Source organism: Eleutherodactylus coqui, chromosome 3 (assembly GCF_035609145.1).
Source record: "Eleutherodactylus coqui strain aEleCoq1 chromosome 3, aEleCoq1.hap1, whole genome shotgun sequence".
Taxonomy (NCBI): domain Eukaryota; kingdom Metazoa; phylum Chordata; class Amphibia; order Anura; family Eleutherodactylidae; genus Eleutherodactylus; species Eleutherodactylus coqui.
Window position 1 is genome coordinate 220,043,804 of NC_089839.1, and position 18,504 is coordinate 220,062,307.

General features: G+C 50.6%; 1 protein-coding gene across 1 annotated transcript; it reads left to right on the forward strand.

The window, feature by feature from the left end:
- Positions 1-1,462: 1,462 nt before the first annotated feature.
- LOC136621448 (dual specificity protein phosphatase 7-like) lies at positions 1,463-15,187 on the forward strand. Its single transcript, XM_066596949.1, has 3 exons — positions 1,463-1,895; positions 6,727-7,155; positions 8,834-15,187. The coding sequence occupies exons 1-3, from the start codon at positions 1,538-1,540 to the stop codon at positions 9,133-9,135; spliced, it is 1,089 nt and encodes a 362-aa protein (XP_066453046.1). The 5' UTR covers positions 1,463-1,537; the 3' UTR covers positions 9,136-15,187.
- Positions 15,188-18,504: the final 3,317 nt, after the last annotated feature.

Here is an 18,504-nt window from a genome sequence, read left to right on the forward strand (position 1 = left end):
TCCGTTGTCATGGATACAACAGAACAGGATGGCACCCCCGTAGACTTTACCTCTTAATGATGTGGCTGTTTCTTTCCATTTTTGGCTTCTCCTACCCACTTTCAAAAAATCATAACTCCTATTTAGCGGTCAACGTAGCTGTCTGAGGCCTCCCATCATCCTGGTGGGGATTCCTGCTCTCCGTATCCTTCCTTATTGTGAATATTCCCTGATGACGTCATCAGTTACATATACGAGAGAAATGCATTGGAGTTGGATGCACGAGAAATACTACCACACCCTGTGAGCCCAATTCATTTGTATGGGCTGTGTATGAAACACTATCCATACGAAATCCATTGCATATGGGTGGCGGTTTTATACGCGCCCCCGCTGGGAAACAGAGCGGGGAATTAAAAAAAAAAAAGGAAGTTGCACTGCACATGTCCATGTGATCTGTGGGAATGCGCAGTGCACTCGCTGCCGGCAGAGCCTATACTTCAATGTGTGTAAACCGCTGCATGGGTGACCAATAGTGTCTTATGCACACGCCCGTGGGCATCAGCCCTTACCTGTGTGCGCAGCGCCATCACAGTCTGAGTCAACAAGCCGTGGGTGCTGCAGTAACACCGGCTGTACAACCCAGCACCCCGAGAACAGAAGCGGCACCGCTGATCATTCCGGGGGATTTGGGTTAATAATGGCTTTATAATATCTTTGAATAAAGTTTCAGATTTTACATGGATCTCCTTCAGCAGTGATGGCTGGCCGGGGGTCGGGCCCCCCGTTATATAGCATTGTCACAGTGATGTATCGTGTGATGTACTGAAAAACCTATGCACATTTCTAAGTGGGGTGAAATAGAAAAAATGCAATTTAGAGGGGCCTTGTTTCAAGGGCTGCACGTACTATTCTGCTGGTGGAGTCACTGTATACTTTATATTACTTATCCTGTACTGATGCTGAGTTATATCCTGTATTATACTCCAGAGCTGCACTCACTATTCTGCTGGTGGAGTCACTGTATACATTACTTATCCTGTACCGATCCTGAGTTACATCTTGTATTATACCCCAGAGCTGCACTCACTATTCTGTTGGTGGTGGAGTCACTGTGTACATACATTACTTATCCTGTACTGATCCTGAGTTACATCCAGTATTATACTCCAGAGCTGCACTCACTATTCTGCTGGTGGAGTCACTGTGTACATACAGTACTTATCCTGTACTGACCCCGAGTTACATCCTGTGTTATACTCCAGAGCTGCACTCACTATTCTGTTGGTAGAGTCACTATGTACATACATTACTTGTCCTGTACTGATCCCGAGTTACATCCTGTATTATACTTCAGAGCTGCACTCCCTCTTCTGTTGGTGGTGGAGTCACTGTGTACATACATTGCCTCTCCAGAGCTGCACTCCTTCTAGACTCTTCCTCTGCAGGGGTGACGTCTCCTCCGCGCTCCCGCTCCCCTCAGTGACAGGCGCGGCCCCGGCGCTGGCTCCTCCCGGAGGAGGATCCCGGGTGTCTCGGTGCTCGGCTTTGGCCCCCGATGGCGGCGGCGCCCCCCAGTAAGAGCGCCCGGTGGCTGCGGGACTGTCTGCGGTCGGGCGGGCCGGGGCTGCTGCTCTTGGACTGCCGGCCGCAGGAGCGCTATCAGGCTGCTCACATCGAGGCTGCAGTCAGCGTCGCCGTCCCCGGCCTGATGCTCCGCCGCCTCCGCACTGGCAGCATGTCCGTCCGCTCCGTCATCGCCAGCGACCCAGAGGCCTTCTCCCACCGGCGGCAGGCGGACACGGTACTGTTGTACGACGAGGCGACGCTGGACTGGCCGGACACCCAGAGCTCGGTGCTCGGCCTGCTGCTGCTCAGGCTGCGGGAGGAAGGCTGCCGAGCCCACTACCTGAAAGGTGTGTGCTGGCGGGGGTCACGGGGGGGGCCGCACGGGCTGGTATACCTGAGGGGTGCGGGAGGGGGTGTCACAGGGGGGCTCGGGGGGGCCGCATGGTCTGGTATACCTGAGAGGTGCCGGAGGGGGGCCGCACAGGCTGGTATACCTGAGGGGTGCGGGAGGGGGTTTACAGGGGGGCCGCACGGGCTGGTATACCTGAGAGGTGCGGGAGGGGGTGTCACAGGGGGGCTCGGGGGGCCGCATGGTCTGGTATACCTGAGAGGTGCAGGAGGTGGTTCACAGGGGGGGCCGCACAGGCTGGTATACCTGAGGGGTGCAGGAGGTGGTTCACAGGGGGGGCCGCACAGGCTGGTATACCTGAGGGGTGCAGGAGGTGGTTCACAGGGGGGGCCGCACAGGCTGGTATACCTGAGGGGTGCAGGAGGTGGTTCACAGGGGGGGCCGCACAGGCTGGTATACCTGAGGGGTGCGGGAGGGGGTTCACAGGGGGGGGGGGGGCCGCACGGGCTGGTATACCTGAGGGGTGCGGGAGGGGGTTCACAGGGGGGCCGCACGGTCTGGTATACCTGAGAGGTGCGGGAGGGGGTGTCACGGGGGCTCGGGGGGCCGCATGGTCTGGTATACCTGAGAGGTGCAGGAGGTGGTTCACAGGGGGGGCCGCACAGGCTGGTATACCTGAGGGGTGCGGGAGGGGGTTCACAGGGGGGGCGCACGGGCTGGTATACCTGAGGGGTGCGGGAGGGGGTTCACAGGGGGGGCGCACGGGCTGGTATACCTGAGGGGTGCGGGAGGGGGTTCACAGGGGGGCCGCACGGGCTGGTATACCTGAGGGGTGCGGGAGGGGGTTCACAGGGGGGCCGCACAGGCTGGTATACCTGAGGGGTGCGGGAGGGGGTTCACAGGGGGGCCCGGGGGGGGGGGGGGCTACATGGTCTGGTATACCTGAGGGGTGCGGGAGGGGGTGTCACAGGGGGGGGCCCCACGGTCTGGTATACCTGAGGGGTGCGGGAGGGGGGTGTCACAGGGGGGCCCGGGGGGGCCGCACGGTCTGGTATACCTGAGAGGTGCGGGAGGGGGCCGCACGGGCTGGTACAGCACTATATACAGTGACTATGCTGCAGACGCTGACCCACACTGCGGATCCGCTTACCGGAGACTATGGGTCGGTCCTGTAAGGGTTGGGGGAAGTTTGTCGCATTGTCTTCTACGGATCGCGGAGCTATGTATTAGTCGTGGTCTCCATGGCGATTATTGATTGCAATAGAATCGTAGTGGAGTGAGAAAAAGTCCAGATTCCACGAATGTTGGCGAGTGTTGAATGACCCCCACAGTGGACAAGCCTTGGGGTACCGAAACCTGACATTTTTTTTATTACTGCAGCCAAAAGTTGCCGAGATCCGCCTTATGGAAAGAGACCGCAGAGGGCAGAAAAGGTGTCCCACTTTCATCTTCTTTGTTTCACTTTGTTACCATTTCCCCAAATCTCAGCTTGCTGGCAGTGAATGGAAGCCTTCTAATACTGCTCACAGCTGAGGGTTTGTTGCAATGTATCCAGCCTAGACAATCCTCTGCGCTCCAGACTGATATACATTAGGGCTCGTTCACATCAACCGCTTTCAACTGATCCATTTTTTTTAACCCCTTCCCAACCCAGAAGGTTGTGGTAACCACTATCTGTAAATGAACGTAAACTTGCGTCCTATGGATGGCGCAGGCTCAGAAGTGACCCCCGCACACCATCCGCAGGGAGTGGAGAGGATGGGTGAGAACACTGATCCCCTCTGTGAACCCCTTACATGCTGCGATCGATGTAAGTTGCGGTATATATAGTGTTCACAGAGGGATGGCGCTCCCTCTCTTACGTCATTGGCCCTACACCATGTAAGTGCAGATGGCCATGGCAACTGGACGCCAGACAATAGCATTCTGGTCCGCCATGGCCTGTTATCGCTATGAGAAGCGATAATGCATTGCAGTACAGGAATACTGCAGTGTATTATCAGAGCAATTGTAGAATCGCAGGTTCAAGTCCCCTACAGGGACTTAAGGAAAAAACAGACATTTTTTGTTCACTTTTCCCTAATTTAAAAAAACAAAAATTGAATGGTAAAAACCCACGTTTGGTGTCGTCGCATCCGTAATTACCGTAAATCGAACATACTTATTGTCCTGCATGGCAAGCGCTATTAAAAAAAGCAAAAGTGATTTAAAAATCCGTCTTTTTAATTGAACCGGGAGATGTTTGTGAAAAAAATGGAGATTTTTTCGTCTGTTTTTTCTATTTGCTTTCATTCGCATCAATTTTTAACAGATCCGTTTTTGTTCTGAGGCGCGTTTAAAAACCGATCCGTTAAACGGACATAAAAAAGAACGAAGACAATGGAAAACTTCCTGCTCAGTTCCGTCAGCCATTCAGTATAACGTAAAAAAATCGATTTGATTTTCTATTTATTTTAAATGGCGCAGAGCGCCGCGCTATTTCTGCAAAAACAAACAAATCAAAGTGAATGGAATTGAACTGAGCGCAAGTGAAGCTGAGAACATCCCAGTGAAATGAATGGAACCTAAGTGGAACTTGTTTTTTATCCCATTGCGAAGCGGAAACCAAAATTGATGACTTGACGGAGTCCTTCTCTGCACTGACACATTGTAACAAACCTTCAGGACCGGAGGGAGATTTGTACTGCTGATGTGTTTCTCTTACAGTGTAGACTGGATACATTGTAACAAGTAGGAGGTCACTATGTGGTTTCAGTTTCCAAATGCAAACAATGGTTTTATTCACTGACAGCAAGCAGAAATCTTGGCAATGGGGAGAAATTGGAACAAAGTTTGTTAGGAAGTTGCAGAACTTTTCCTCCAACGATGAAATTGTATTTGTACAATGTCGATGACGTTGGAGCCGCTCTGGGAAGTGAGCGGAGTTTGTCAGCTGCAGTCCTGTGTAAAACCGAATTGCACATTTTCACTCTGCTACATCCGTTAGACTGCGCTGTGGGCCGCACTCCACTCCTGCCACCATTATTCTGGGACCGGTCGCCATCTTTCCCTGGAAATGTCCAGCTGAGTTCACATAGTTGAAATCCATGTCAGGAAAAACCAGAATTTCACATGTTTGCACCGCCCGCTACAAGGGCAATTTTTGCGCATGTAATATGCAGTGAATAGAACCCATTGACTTCAATGGGTTTGTCTGCATGTGCTTTTTGTTTTTTAATGCGATGCGTGTTTGCGCACGTTGTTACTCCAAAGAACAAATTAAAATCCAACGTTTAGATTGGATTGAAAACCACAGCGGAAATTTGCCTTAATTTAGTGTGGCTCAGACATGCGGTAAACCCGACGCAGATTCCGCCCTGTGTTATTGCACTTCCTCTTTTTCACGTGGATTTCCGTTAAAGTGAACGGTACGCGGTCAGGATGAAGATTTGATGTGGAATTGGCGCAGATTCTAATCGGATTCCTTAGTGTGAACATAACCTGTGACTACGCTGCTCTACCGCTGTAACAAAACAAGAGTCTGCGACGCTGCGGAGGTGTATAACGTAGTCCGCTGTCCCTGGGTGACAACCAACATGGCTGACGTTTCAGCGCCGCTACTTGTCGTCACTCAAGTTCCCAAATTGAGGATTTCTTGAAGTCTGTGTCATGTGGTCCAGCTGTCATGGCGGCCGTATTAGCCTCCTGCTTATTTCTGTGCTGTTCCTTGCGTTGTGCCATTTCCTGCTGGGGTGTTAGACAAGCTCCAGCACGCCGGGGGTTACTCAGCTCCTCCGCCACACGCTGCGTGGGTGTCGTAATGCGCGTGTATAATAAAGCGAACATCCGGGAGGGCGGGTGGAGTTGACAAGTCACATCACGTCCTGCAGGGAGATGTCACTTTATATACACCCGACCGACGGACTCCCATCTCTATGCTTATACATACCGAATACAATCGCCTCCAGATATCCGCAGCCACCATCTTGCTTACGTGACGAGCCGTAGTTTTTATTGTTACTATTTTGGCACATTTATGGCTTTTTGGATCTTTTAATTGTTTTGGTTTTTTTTGAGGTGGAATAACCAAAAAAAGCATGTTCGCTTCGCTTTTTTTTTTCTATAGCATTTGCTGTGCGGGCTACAAAATGTGCTACATTTTGGGATCTCTCGCACGAGCGTTTACCGTGAGTGTATCTCCTGCATTACGTATTGCTGCACGCTGACAAATGCCCATACGCTATCTTGGCATGCATGCACTTAATACTTGCCAAGTTAGTGCATGCCGCTTTTTTTTTTTTTGCATGCGCATTTCACACACTGTGTGAGAGGCACAATTCAAAGTAATGTAAAGATTGGCACCGCGTATTACATGCGCAAAACCCACACGTGTTATACATAGTAAAGTACGCTCGTGGGAGAGAGCCTTATTGTTACAGGTCGTTACGGATGTGACAATACCAAACATGGATTTTTAAATTAAGAAAAAAAATATTTTTAACCAAAAAGAGAAAAAGTTCCTTTTTTTTTCCTTCCCTTTTTACTATATTTTTATGTTTTATATACTAATTTTTTTTTTTACATTCTATTTTTTTTATATCCCTATAGGGGAATTGAACCTGCAATGCTACAAAAACACTGATAGTACACTACAGTACTTCTGTACTGCAATGTATCATTGCTTATCATAGTGATCACAGTCCATGGCAGACCTGGACTTCGTTGTCTGGCATCCGGTTACCAAGGCAACCCATCTGCCTTCTGTGATTACATGGCGGAGGACTGATGACTTTACGGATCGGGGAGCAGAATAACTGTTCATGTCTGATCACTTTTCTGGTCATTTTCAGGAGGCTACAGCACGTTTCAGCGGGAGTACCCAGAACTTTGCGAGCTTGGCCTGGAGATCCCCTCCCCCACTGATCCATCACCAGATTCTTTGCTTGGATTGGGCAGCCTGAGAATTAGTTCTGAATGTTCCGATGGTGAATCTGACCGAGAACCAAACAGCGCGACTGAATCGGAAGGAAGCCCCGCTGTCACCAACCAGACGACATTCCCTGTCCAGATCCTTCCGTATTTATACCTCGGCTGCGCAAAAGATTCAGCTAACCTGGATATCCTGGGGAAATATGACATCAAGTACATCCTGAACGTGACGCCGAACCTGCCCAACGCGTTCGAGAACAACGGAGTGTTCAAGTACAAGCAGATCCCCATCTCCGATCACTGGAGCCAGAACCTGTCGCAGTTCTTCCCGGAGGCTATATCGTTCATTGGTAAGCGATAACGACGGCGTTCTCGTCAGTGGCTCCTTTCATTAATATTTATAGACACTTCTCACGACTGAGGGTTTGTTACAATGTATTCAGTATACACAGTCCTCCAGTCATGCATGTTACCCGTACTGATACATTGTAACAAATCAAGATGGGAGAGAGATTTGTGCTGCTGAGGATTATCTGCACTGATTCATTGTAACAAATGCTGAGATTTATTGCAGTTAATGTTTCCATTCACTGCCTGCAAACAGAGATCTCTGTCCTGGCAGCTGATGGTTTCCTCTCTGTCCTCCATGTTGTGACTTGATGGCATCTGGATATAAAGTACATGTCTGTGATGTCAGCGGCCGCCATGTCCCGGCTTATCGGGCTCCTTTGATTCAGGGTCACCAGAGCTGCAGCAGGGCACAGCCGTACCAGCGACGCAGCTTAAAGGGGCCGTGTAACATATATGGATGGGACTGTAACTTCTACTGATGGTGTGTCAGTGCTGTACTCCAAGCACATCCAGAGCTGCATTCACAATTCAGATGGTTTCCTTTTACCATGGAGCGGCATATTGAGAAAAAGCTCAGATAACGGTTACAAACGTAAATCTGGGGTTTTAGGCTGCAGATCTGAGGGTGAAATACAGCTGCTCTGGAGGTGATTATACTACCAGAATTTCCAGTGCAGCTGTGGCTGTGAGCAGAGTGCAAGAATTAGGCTGGCAGCTTTAGAGGGGGCCGGCGTGTGAGAGCTGTGGCTCTGGAGGGGGGGGGGGGGGGTGGCGTGCGAGAGCTGTGGCTCTGGAGGGGGGGGCCGGCGTGCGAGAGCTGTGGCTCTGGAGGGGGGGGGCCGGCGTGCGAGAGCTGTGGCTCTGGAGGGGGGGGGCGGCGTGCGAGAGCTGTGGCTCTGGAGGGGGGGCGGCGTGCGAGAGCTGTGGCTCTGGAGGGGGGGGCGGCGTGCGAGAGCTGTGGCTCTGGAGGGGGGGGGGGGCGGCGTGCGAGAGCTGTGGCTCTGGAGGGGAGGGGGGGCGGCGTGCGAGAGCTGTGGCTCTGGAGGGGGGGCGACGTGCGAGAGCTGTGGCTCTGGAGGGCAGGGGGGGGCGGCGTGCGAGAGCTGTGGCTCTGGAGGGGAGGGGGGGCGGCGTGCGAGAGCTGTGGCTCTGGAGGGGGGGGGGGCCGGCGTGCGAGAGCTGTGGCTCTGGAGGGGGGGGGGCCGGCGTGCGAGAGCTGTGGCTCTGGAGGGGGGGGGGGCCGGCGTGCGAGAGCTGTGGCTCTGGAGGGGGGGGGGCGGCGTGCGAGAGCTGTGGCTCTGGAGGGGGGGGGCGGCGTGCGAGAGCTGTGGCTCTGGAGGGGGGGCGGCGTGCGAGAGCTGTGGCTCTGGAGGGGGGGCGGCGTGCGAGAGCTGTGGCTCTGGAGGGGAGGGGGGGCGGCGTGCGAGAGCTGTGGCTCTGGAGGGGAGGGGGGGCGGCGTGCGAGAGCTGTGGCTCTGGAGGGGAGGGGGGCCGGCGTGCGAGAGCCGCGGCTCTGGAGGGGAGGGGGGCCGGCATACCTTTTCAGTAAGATTTGTCTTTCAGTTCCTCAACACTCTGCTTGCTGTCAGTGAATGGAAGCATTCTTGTTGAGATATAAAAAATGTCTTTATACTGATTTTGGCCTGGTGTTATCTGCGACAACTCCTCTTGTTTCAGACGAGGCGCGGTCCAACAAGTGTGGCATCCTCGTCCACTGCCTGGCAGGAATCAGCCGCTCGGTTACGGTCACCGTGGCGTACCTCATGCAGAAGCTCAACCTCTCGCTGAACGACGCCTACGATTTTGTGAAGAGGAAAAAGTCGAACATCTCGCCAAACTTTAACTTCATGGGACAGCTGCTGGACTTCGAAAGGACCCTGAAAAGTCCCTGCGACATCCGGTCGCCCACAAACCAGCTGTACTTCACCACGCCGACCAACAACAACCTCTTCCAGCTTGACAGCCTGGAGTTCACATGATGGCCGCTCCACGCCGGATGAGGAGAGTTTTGTATGTTCATCCGTAAGTTCTTATTGGGCCTCATTTATCAAAGCAGTGAGACTGTAGGCCATAGCAACAAATCAGCACAGCTTTCACTTCAGATCTGTTCCTGCTGCCCATAGCAGCCAATCGCAGCTCAGCTTTCATTTTACCTCAGCAGTTTCAGAAGTGAAAGCTGCGCTGTGATTGGTTGCTATGTACAGCAGTGAGGGATATGAAAGCTGCGCTGTGATTGGTTGCTATGTGCAGCAGTGAGGGATATGAAAGCTGCGCTGTGATTGGTTGCTATGTGCAGCAGTGAGGGATATGAAAGCTGCGCTGTGATTGGTTGCTATGGGCAGCAGTGAGGGATATGAAAGCTGCGCTGTGATTGGTTGCTATGGGCAGCAGTGAGGGATATGAAAGCTGCGCTGTGATTGGTTGCTATGGGCAGCAATGAGATATGTGAACTGAAAGGTACATTATAATGAGTAAGCCTGTCCCTCTTGGACATAGCAAGTGGACAGCATAGATAAATGAGGCCTAACAGGAAGGTTGTCCTTGTTGCCCATAGCAACCAATCAGAGCACAGCTTTAACTTTACCTCAGCATCTTTAGAAATGAAAGCTGTGCTGTGATTGGTTGCTAGGGGCAACAAGGACGGTCTTTCTCTTTGAATAGCTTTGATAAATGAGACCCTTCCGTGTTTTATATCCGGAGCAGAAGTCCCTTCCGGTTTTCATCTTGCACTTAAATTGGCGTTCAGACGCGTAGAGCAAAAAATGTCTATTTTGTATATTATTTTTGTATCTGGCACACTTTGTGTCTGAGTGTAAGTGAAGTTCCTTTGATCAGGCATCAGTGGGACCCGATAGGTGCCGGATTATCGGATGTTCTAGATTATCAGATGCCGGATTAAAGGGATTTTACAGACTATATAGGCTCATATAGATAACAGCGGCTTCCCTGCTATTAAACCATTCCGCGGGCGCTCTAGAGCGGGGAAGTGTTATTAGGTGGAGGGTAATTAATATTCGACTAATCAGCGATGACTAGTGGGTGAAGTCAATCAGTTTGTAGTTGCGACGTGATCCCCGATCTTACTTTGTCTTCTGCCTGTTTGTATAAAATTATATTTTTTGTATTTTTTTATAAGCCAAAAGTTTCTATTGACCAAATGCTGTTTGCACAGTTTACAGGACGGCACAGGCCGCTCGTGCCGCCGCTCGCTCTTGGGTGTTTGTTTCTGCAGTTATGGCGAGGTTTTGTTTCGTGCCATATTGATAGTGTTGACAGTTGTCTGTGGAGCTTACAATCTACAAGTGTTCATGTCAGTTTGTTCCCCAAGGAGATTTCTTCTATGCAAATCGTATTAAAGCGTCGCAGTCGCCTGCTTGCAGCAATCAGTGATCTTGGGGCCGCCGCCACCGCCACATCGTTCGCAGTTTGTAAGTTGTCATCAGCCCCCTTATTTTAGGGCAGCTATTCAGTGATGTCTTGGCGTTTTCTCCTCTAGATTCTATTAAAGGGCCGGTGTCCTTTCTTCTGTACATACAACTTTACCATTTTGTATAATGAAAACTTCTGTAAGTTTCGCATTCATCTTGTGTTCAGGAGTTCAGTGTCCTAATATACATAGTATTGTGCTCAGTCACTGACAACAAGCAGAGGTCTGGAAAAGGGTGAGGAATTACAATTCAATTGCTGCTACAAAATTGCAGCACTTTTCCTTTTATATAAAATTGGTAAATCCATTTAAAAGAATCTTTGCTAAAGGTAAAGTATACGATCACCTCTGAACCCCATTTATACAGGTCATGTAAAGTCTCGACAACCAGTGCAATGACTATGTGCTGTGTATGATTTTTCCTGTATTATACTCCAGAGCTGCACTCACTATTCTGCTGGTGGAGTCACTGTGTACCTACATTACTTATCCTGTACTGATTCTGAGTTACATCCTGTATCTTGTATTATACTGCAGAGCTGCAGAATAGTGAGTGCAGCTCTGGAGTAAAATACAAGATGTAACTCAGGGTCAGTACAGGATAAGTAATGTATGTACACAGTGACTCCACCAGCAGAATAGTGAATGCAGCTCTGGAGTATAATACAGGATGTAACCCAGGATAAGTAATGTATGTACACAGTGATTCCACCAGCAGAATAGTGAGTACAGCTCTGGGGTATAATGCAAGATGTAGCTCCACAGGTAGATTATATGACCTGTAAGTGGTGTTCAGAGGTGGGGGTATCGTTTAAAGGGCCATGCTGTATTTTTCCTGATCTGTAATCGTGGTGGTGACTGTGCTCGGCGCTCTTTGCTCTGTAAGGACAGTACTTTGGTTGTTCTTCGGGTGCTATTGTTGAAGCAGTACAATTACAGCCATATTCGCTCCTTGACTCTTCGGTGCAGACTCTCCTGGACATCGTTAGTTTTTTCAGGAAAAATTAAATTTCCCGCACAGTGAATATAGTAGAAATGACGTTCTTCTCTGTTCATTTATGATTTTCTGCTGTGCGTTTCTATGTCTTGCTGTTATCACCAGGATGCCAACTCCTTTAAGACCCCGGCTCTGGGCAGCGGCTAGTTACTGTTGATCTCCTGGTCCTCTTAAGGTGCATTTATACACACAGATGATCGCTCAAAATTCAACAGTTTTGAGCGATCATTTTGCATTAGCTACTAATAGGCTAATCAGCTCATTTGTAGCTAACTAGCTGCATTTGCATGTATTTAGAGAACAGCGGGTGGTCTGTTCCCTAAATACATCACTACTGTTCTCCAGCTGGAGAGCAGCTGAAAGAATGTTATGACCACTGCCCGCGATCCGTCTTATCAGGGACGATGGATTTTAAACTGAGCTGAAGTCATCGATGAATGAAAAGTGCGCGGTAAGTGTGCGATGGGCACATGTTTACAAGCAACGATTATTGCTCAAAAGATGGCTATTGAGCAGATTTTAAGAGATAATCGTTTTGTGTAAAAGGGCCTTTACAATTTGCTTAGGGGCCAGTTGGGACCTGTATACAGTCAAAGTCTGATGGTCTATAAATTCTGATAATCCGACATGAGACTAGTCCTATGCTGTATTATAGCACGTGTCCTCCATTATTATCTGCACGGATGATGAGGTTCCATTGTTACGGAAGAGTTAACTATGGCCAATGATTTAGAATGAACGATGCCGGATTATTGGAAGATGCCGGATTATTGGAATATTCCAGTCAGCTGTATCAACCCCTTTAAATGGTGCCGTTTCACATTGGTATCTATTTTCCATTATTCCTCTTAGCTGGAGGTATGATGGGACATGTAGTTCAACAGTGACTGGAAAGTAACAAGCTGTCTATGATGCATTGTATTTGCCGGAACGCAGTAAAGATACTTTGTAGACTAGTACGCTTTCCGGTTCCAACACAGACTGACCCCCATTGACCACACGGTCGCACGCTGCTACGCAGGTGCTATGATAATAGTGCCATGTCCTCCAAAGTATTTTCGATCTAACCAGCCAAGTCACTAACCGCCATGCTCACGATATTGTATTTTTTTTTTTTTACTGCCAAATCAACTTGGCTTATGTTGTGCCTTGTATGTCTTATAGTTCGCTCTCTGGCCATAACCTGCGACCATTTGCTTAACTAGGCTACAGAGGCTTCAATGAGGTGCGAGGAACGTGGCGTGGATAGAATTTGGCGCCTTAGCACTTTATGTAGATCCCTTTACGGCGGTGTCTGGATTATTACTGCGGTGTTCAAGAGAGGCAGAATTAAAGCGCAGCTTCACTTTACCCTTTATATGCAAATATATAAATTCTTTCCCTGACCTGATCTTTAATGACCTCTTGTGTTCTACTCCAATCGCACCCAAAGCCGCATCCACACTCCTGCTGATTTCAGCTGTATGAGTTTGTACCCCCCTCCCATGCTGGTTCAGTGTCAGTTGAACTATTCTTTACTGTAATGCCTTGTGGGACTTGTAATGTGTACACCAGTCACTGTTGCATTTCCCACAATGCAATGCAGCAGAGTATAGTGCATTACGGAATCCTAGTCGTAAGCAGCAAAAGGATTTATAATGTCTAAGGGGCCCGCTAGTTCCTCAGGGGACGGGCTTGTAGTAGATCTGTGGTCCCCTGGAATCCAATGGGATCCTACTACAGTTAAGGAAAAGATATGCAAACCTAACATTTGGAGATCTAACCTGTGACATTATATTGGAAGGCAGAGTTGCACTTTAACAGTGTTTGAGTACAGAGGCTTGCATGCATTTGCTGCCACTGAAGCCATATTCATATGTTCTGATCCTGCAAGTGTAAATCTTGGTGGCAATGCCCAGCAGTACAAGAGTATGTGCCCACCAGTGCGAATGTTCATGTACCATAGTTCAACCAAAGCCGATATTCAAAGTATTGCTTCCCCACAAGCTGTGGAATTGCATATATCTATTACGCTCGAGCTCGGCACTAACAACCAATCAGGTTGAATCAGGGAACCCAAACAACCCATCAGGTTGCTGGAATTGTGAATCAGAACCAATGAGATTGCTGGAATTACTCCATAGTGCCGAGCTTGAGAGTAATATAGATATATGCTGTGGAATTTCAATGTTAGACTGAGGCTGTCGAGTTCGCATATGATACAGTCGCCTATGCTGCTGGAAGCCTCTGCCCCATCTAATCTGGTAGGCGAACTGCCTTCAAACATGCAGCAGGTTGTCAATCCCCTCCCCTTAAATCTCAAATGCACATCATGGGCGAATAGGGACATGAAAAACTGTTGCCGCATACAAAGGACAGATGCGGGGTTCCATGTATGTCTGTTGGATGGGGGGATTCTTTAAACTGATATCAGTCATATACTATTTTCAGTCTAAACCCTTTGTGATGCCCAGCATGTATGTGTGCCCACCAGTATGAATACTTGTGCCATGATTCAACCAAAGCCGATGTATAAAGCAGAACTCCATCCAATCATAGAGATCCAGTTCTAGATGGAGGTTGTCGAGGTCCTGTATGAAACAGTCTCCTATGCTGCGGGAAGCCTCTTCCCCATCTGTCCTTCCTTCAATCAAGCAGTGGTTCGTCAAGTCCCTCCTTAAAGCTCAGATTATGGGAGAGAGTGAATGCAACAAGCTGCTGCGGGGTCCATGTACATCTGTTGGGTGGAGTTCTCCTTTAAGTTGTCCGACCTCAATCATGTCCCATTCTCCGTCTTAACATTTTTCTTTTTTTTTTTATACATATATATTTTTGTGCTTTTTTTCCCTCCTTGTCTTTTTGGATGTGGATATTATCGGCCGCCTATTATTTGTACTTTATATACTTGGTCTAATCAGCATTTGTATTCCAGGTTGCGTTTGTACCGAGCGCAGTGTATATAACGATCGTCTTTTCTACAATTCGCACACTTTATATACAAATCAGACGCTTTATAAATTTGGGACTTTTTCCACCGGTTTCACTTTTGTATTTTGCTGCAGAAAGAAGTTTCATAAGATGTATGAGAATGTCATTGTTCTGAATGTATTGATGAATGCGCACATCCTGCTCGCTGTACAGAATGGGACACAATATGGAGGATGCAGAGTCACTTCAGCTACTCGGGGCAGGGGGACTTCCTATGTATTATACTGGCGAGAGATACATTGTACTAATGGAAGGTAGCCAATGCCACAACAGACCTCGACCCTTTCCTTAAACTGGGGACCCCTCATAAAGCAGAATTGGGATATTGCGCAATACTTTAGGGATTTAAAGGAACAGTGACCCATATTTATTGGAACTGCCCAACCAAAAAGTTAATCGCGTTGCCATATCCGCGAATCACAGCACTCTGATTAGTTGCTATGGCCAACAAGAGGAGATTCTATGTTGTAGTAATAGTTTCTTATGTCGGGCTCTTGGCAAATGACCCCTCATTCCCGCACTTATTGGCGAGCAGGTTGTGCGCTCCACGTGCTAATGGTTGTGGTTATGCGGTTTCTGATTTCCAGAATGTAAGAATGATGATGTTTATACTTCAAATAAAAATATTTTTCTTTATGAAGCCGACGTGTTGGTTTTATTGCAGCAGTTGTTTGTGCAGCGGGTTAGCCGCTCCTCCTACAATAAAAAGGGGCAGAAAATAGTTGCCATATGGTTACGTTCACATGGGCGAGTGTGATATCTGGATGACAACTCTGCCCGATATCACGCTTGCCGACGTGCGTCTTTCATGCCGATATGAGGCGTTTTTCATTCAAAAATGCTTTGCGTCGCTTCTCTGAAACTGTGATAATTGGGTATGTGTTTCGCGCACGCCAGATGATCACAAGTGTTTCCTATTGATTTTAATAGGAAACCTCAGACCGCACGGCATGCAAGTGATAGGCGATGCTTTAAGGCCTCTTTCACACGGGTGACAGTCACGTGATTTTCTCGTGATGCGACAATGCTACAAATCACATGTATGTGAAGCCCATGCTTTCCCATGGGTTCCATCACATTTGCGATGTTTTGTAGCCTGCGACATTGCGGGTTTCGCGATATGCCCGCGACTCGTGAGGTTTTGTAGCCCATGTTTGCGTATGGAGCCTTCCCCTCTGTTGCATCGCACAAAAACGCGGTTTTCCTGCGATCCAACTTTGACAGTAGGAAATCCTACTGTAAAAGCCATAATCTAAGCCCTGGCTGCAAAAAAACCAAAACCCATCACCTAAGCAGCGCTGTCCGGATCCAGCCCGTCTTCTCCCTGATCCCTGGCATGGTCTTCTGCATCGCTTCTGGCCAGGGAATGGAAAATCCCCGCCTCCTGGAAGCGCTGTCTCTGGCTGAGGACTGCAGCCCAGCCAATTGGAGCCAGTGCTCGATTAATCAATCACAGCCAATGAATGGCTGTGATTGGTTCATCGAGCGCCAGGTCTGATTGGCTGAGCGCTGTGACGCTCAGCTAATCAGAGGCAGCGCTTCCTGGAAGCAGTGATTTTCCCGGGCCAGAAGTGATGCTGAAGACCATGCCAGGGATCGGGGAGAAGACGTGCTGGATCCGGACAGCGCTGTGTAGGTGATTTTTTTTTAACTTTCTGCAGCTTGGGCTTATTTTCGGGGTCGGGCTTATATTTCAAGCCCCCCCCTACCCTTGAAAGTCCTCTCACATGGTGCTTCATAGTCACGTTACTTTGTAGTACCACGTGCGTCTTTGGAACACCACAAAATTGCGATATCGCATGAACCACGGATGCGATGTCTCTACGATTTTCTCACAGTGATATCGTGTCGCCCAGTGTGAAACAGGCCCAAAGAGCGAGGCATTCCGAGAAAGACTATAAGACAACACGCTGCGACTTTTATCCTCGCAGAATCACTGTGAGCAAATAAATTGCTCATGTGAATGTCCATTCAAAAGTCCATATTCGTGCAACACACAAAACTCATGCGAGATTCTCAGCCCTGTGAATGTAGCCTATGAAATCTTATTGGAGGCTGCAAAGAGGTGGCTTCACTCACTCAGTCATGAAAGCCGCGCATAACTAAACATAGACTTCTCAGAATGCAAATCATCAGTTAGGTCTGTGCTGAATAAGCAACTAATAATTATTAGGAAATTATAGTAGCAGTGTTTCTGGTGGTGCAATGTGCCACACAGCTCTGATGCATGCACGTCACACAGAGCTCTGCTACATGAACGTGACACACAGCCCTCTGCTGCATGCACGTGACACACAGCCCTCTGCTGCATGCACGTGACACCGCTCTGCTGCATGCACGTGACACCGCTCTGCTGCATGCACGTGACACCGCTCTGCTGCATGCACGTGACACCGCTCTGCTGCATGCACGTGACACCGCTCTGCTGCATGCACGTGACACCGCTCTGCTGCATGCACGTGACACCGCTCTGCTGCATGCACGTGACACCGCTCTGCTGCATGCACGTGACACCGCTCTGCTGCATGCACGTGACACCGCTCTGCTGCATGCACGTGACACAGCTCTGCTGCATGCACGTGACACCGCTCTGCTGCATGCACGTGACACCGCTCTGCTGCATGCACGTGACACCGCTCTGCTGCATGCACGTGACACCGCTCTGCTGCATGCACGTGACACAGCTCTGCTGCATGCACGTGACACAGCTCTGCTGCATGCACGTGACACGCAGCCCTCCGCTGCATGCACGTGACACGCAGCCCTCCGCTGCATGCACGTGACACGCAGCCCTCCGCTGCATGCACGTGACACGCCGCCCTCCGCTGCAGGCACGTGACACGCCGCCCTCCGCTGCAGGCACGTGACACGCCGCCCTCCGCTGCAGGCACGTGACACGCCGCCCTCCGCTGCAGGCACGTGACACGCCGCCCTCCGCTGCAGGCACGTGACACGCCGCCCTCCGCTGCAGGCACGTGACACGCCGCCCTCCGCTGCAGGCACGTGACACGCCGCCCTCCGCTGCAGGCACGTGACACGCCGCCCTCCGCTGCAGGCACGTGACACGCCGCCCTCCGCTGCAGGCACGTGACACGCCGCCCTCCGCTGCAGGCACGTGACACGCAGCCCTCCGCTGCAGGCACGTGACACGCAGCCCTCCGCTGCAGGCACGTGACACGCAGCCCTCCGCTGCAGGCACGTGACACGCAGCCCTCCGCTGCAGGCACGTGACACGCAGCCCTCCGCTGCAGGCACGTGACACGCAGCCCTCCGCTGCAGGCACGTGACACGCAGCCCTCCGCTGCAGGCACGTGACACGCAGCCCTCTGCTGCATGCACGTGACACACAGCCCTCTGCTGCATGCACGTGACACCGCTCTGCTGCATGCACGTGACACCGCTCTGCTGCATGCACGTGACACCGCTCTGCTGCATGCACGTGACACCGCTCTGCTGCATGCACGTGACACCGCTCTGCTGCATGCACGTGACACCGCTCTGCTGCATGCACGTGACACCGCTCTGCTGCATGCACGTGACACCGCTCTGCTGCATGCACGTGACACCGCTCTGCTGCATGCACGTGACACCGCTCTGCTGCATGCACGTGACACAGCTCTGCTGCATGCACGTGACACCGCTCTGCTGCATGCACGTGACACCGCTCTGCTGCATGCACGTGACACCGCTCTGCTGCATGCACGTGACACCGCTCTGCTGCATGCACGTGACACAGCTCTGCTGCATGCACGTGACACAGCTCTGCTGCATGCACGTGACACGCAGCCCTCCGCTGCATGCACGTGACACGCAGCCCTCCGCTGCATGCACGTGACACGCAGCCCTCCGCTGCATGCACGTGACACGCCGCCCTCCGCTGCAGGCACGTGACACGCCGCCCTCCGCTGCAGGCACGTGACACGCCGCCCTCCGCTGCAGGCACGTGACACGCCGCCC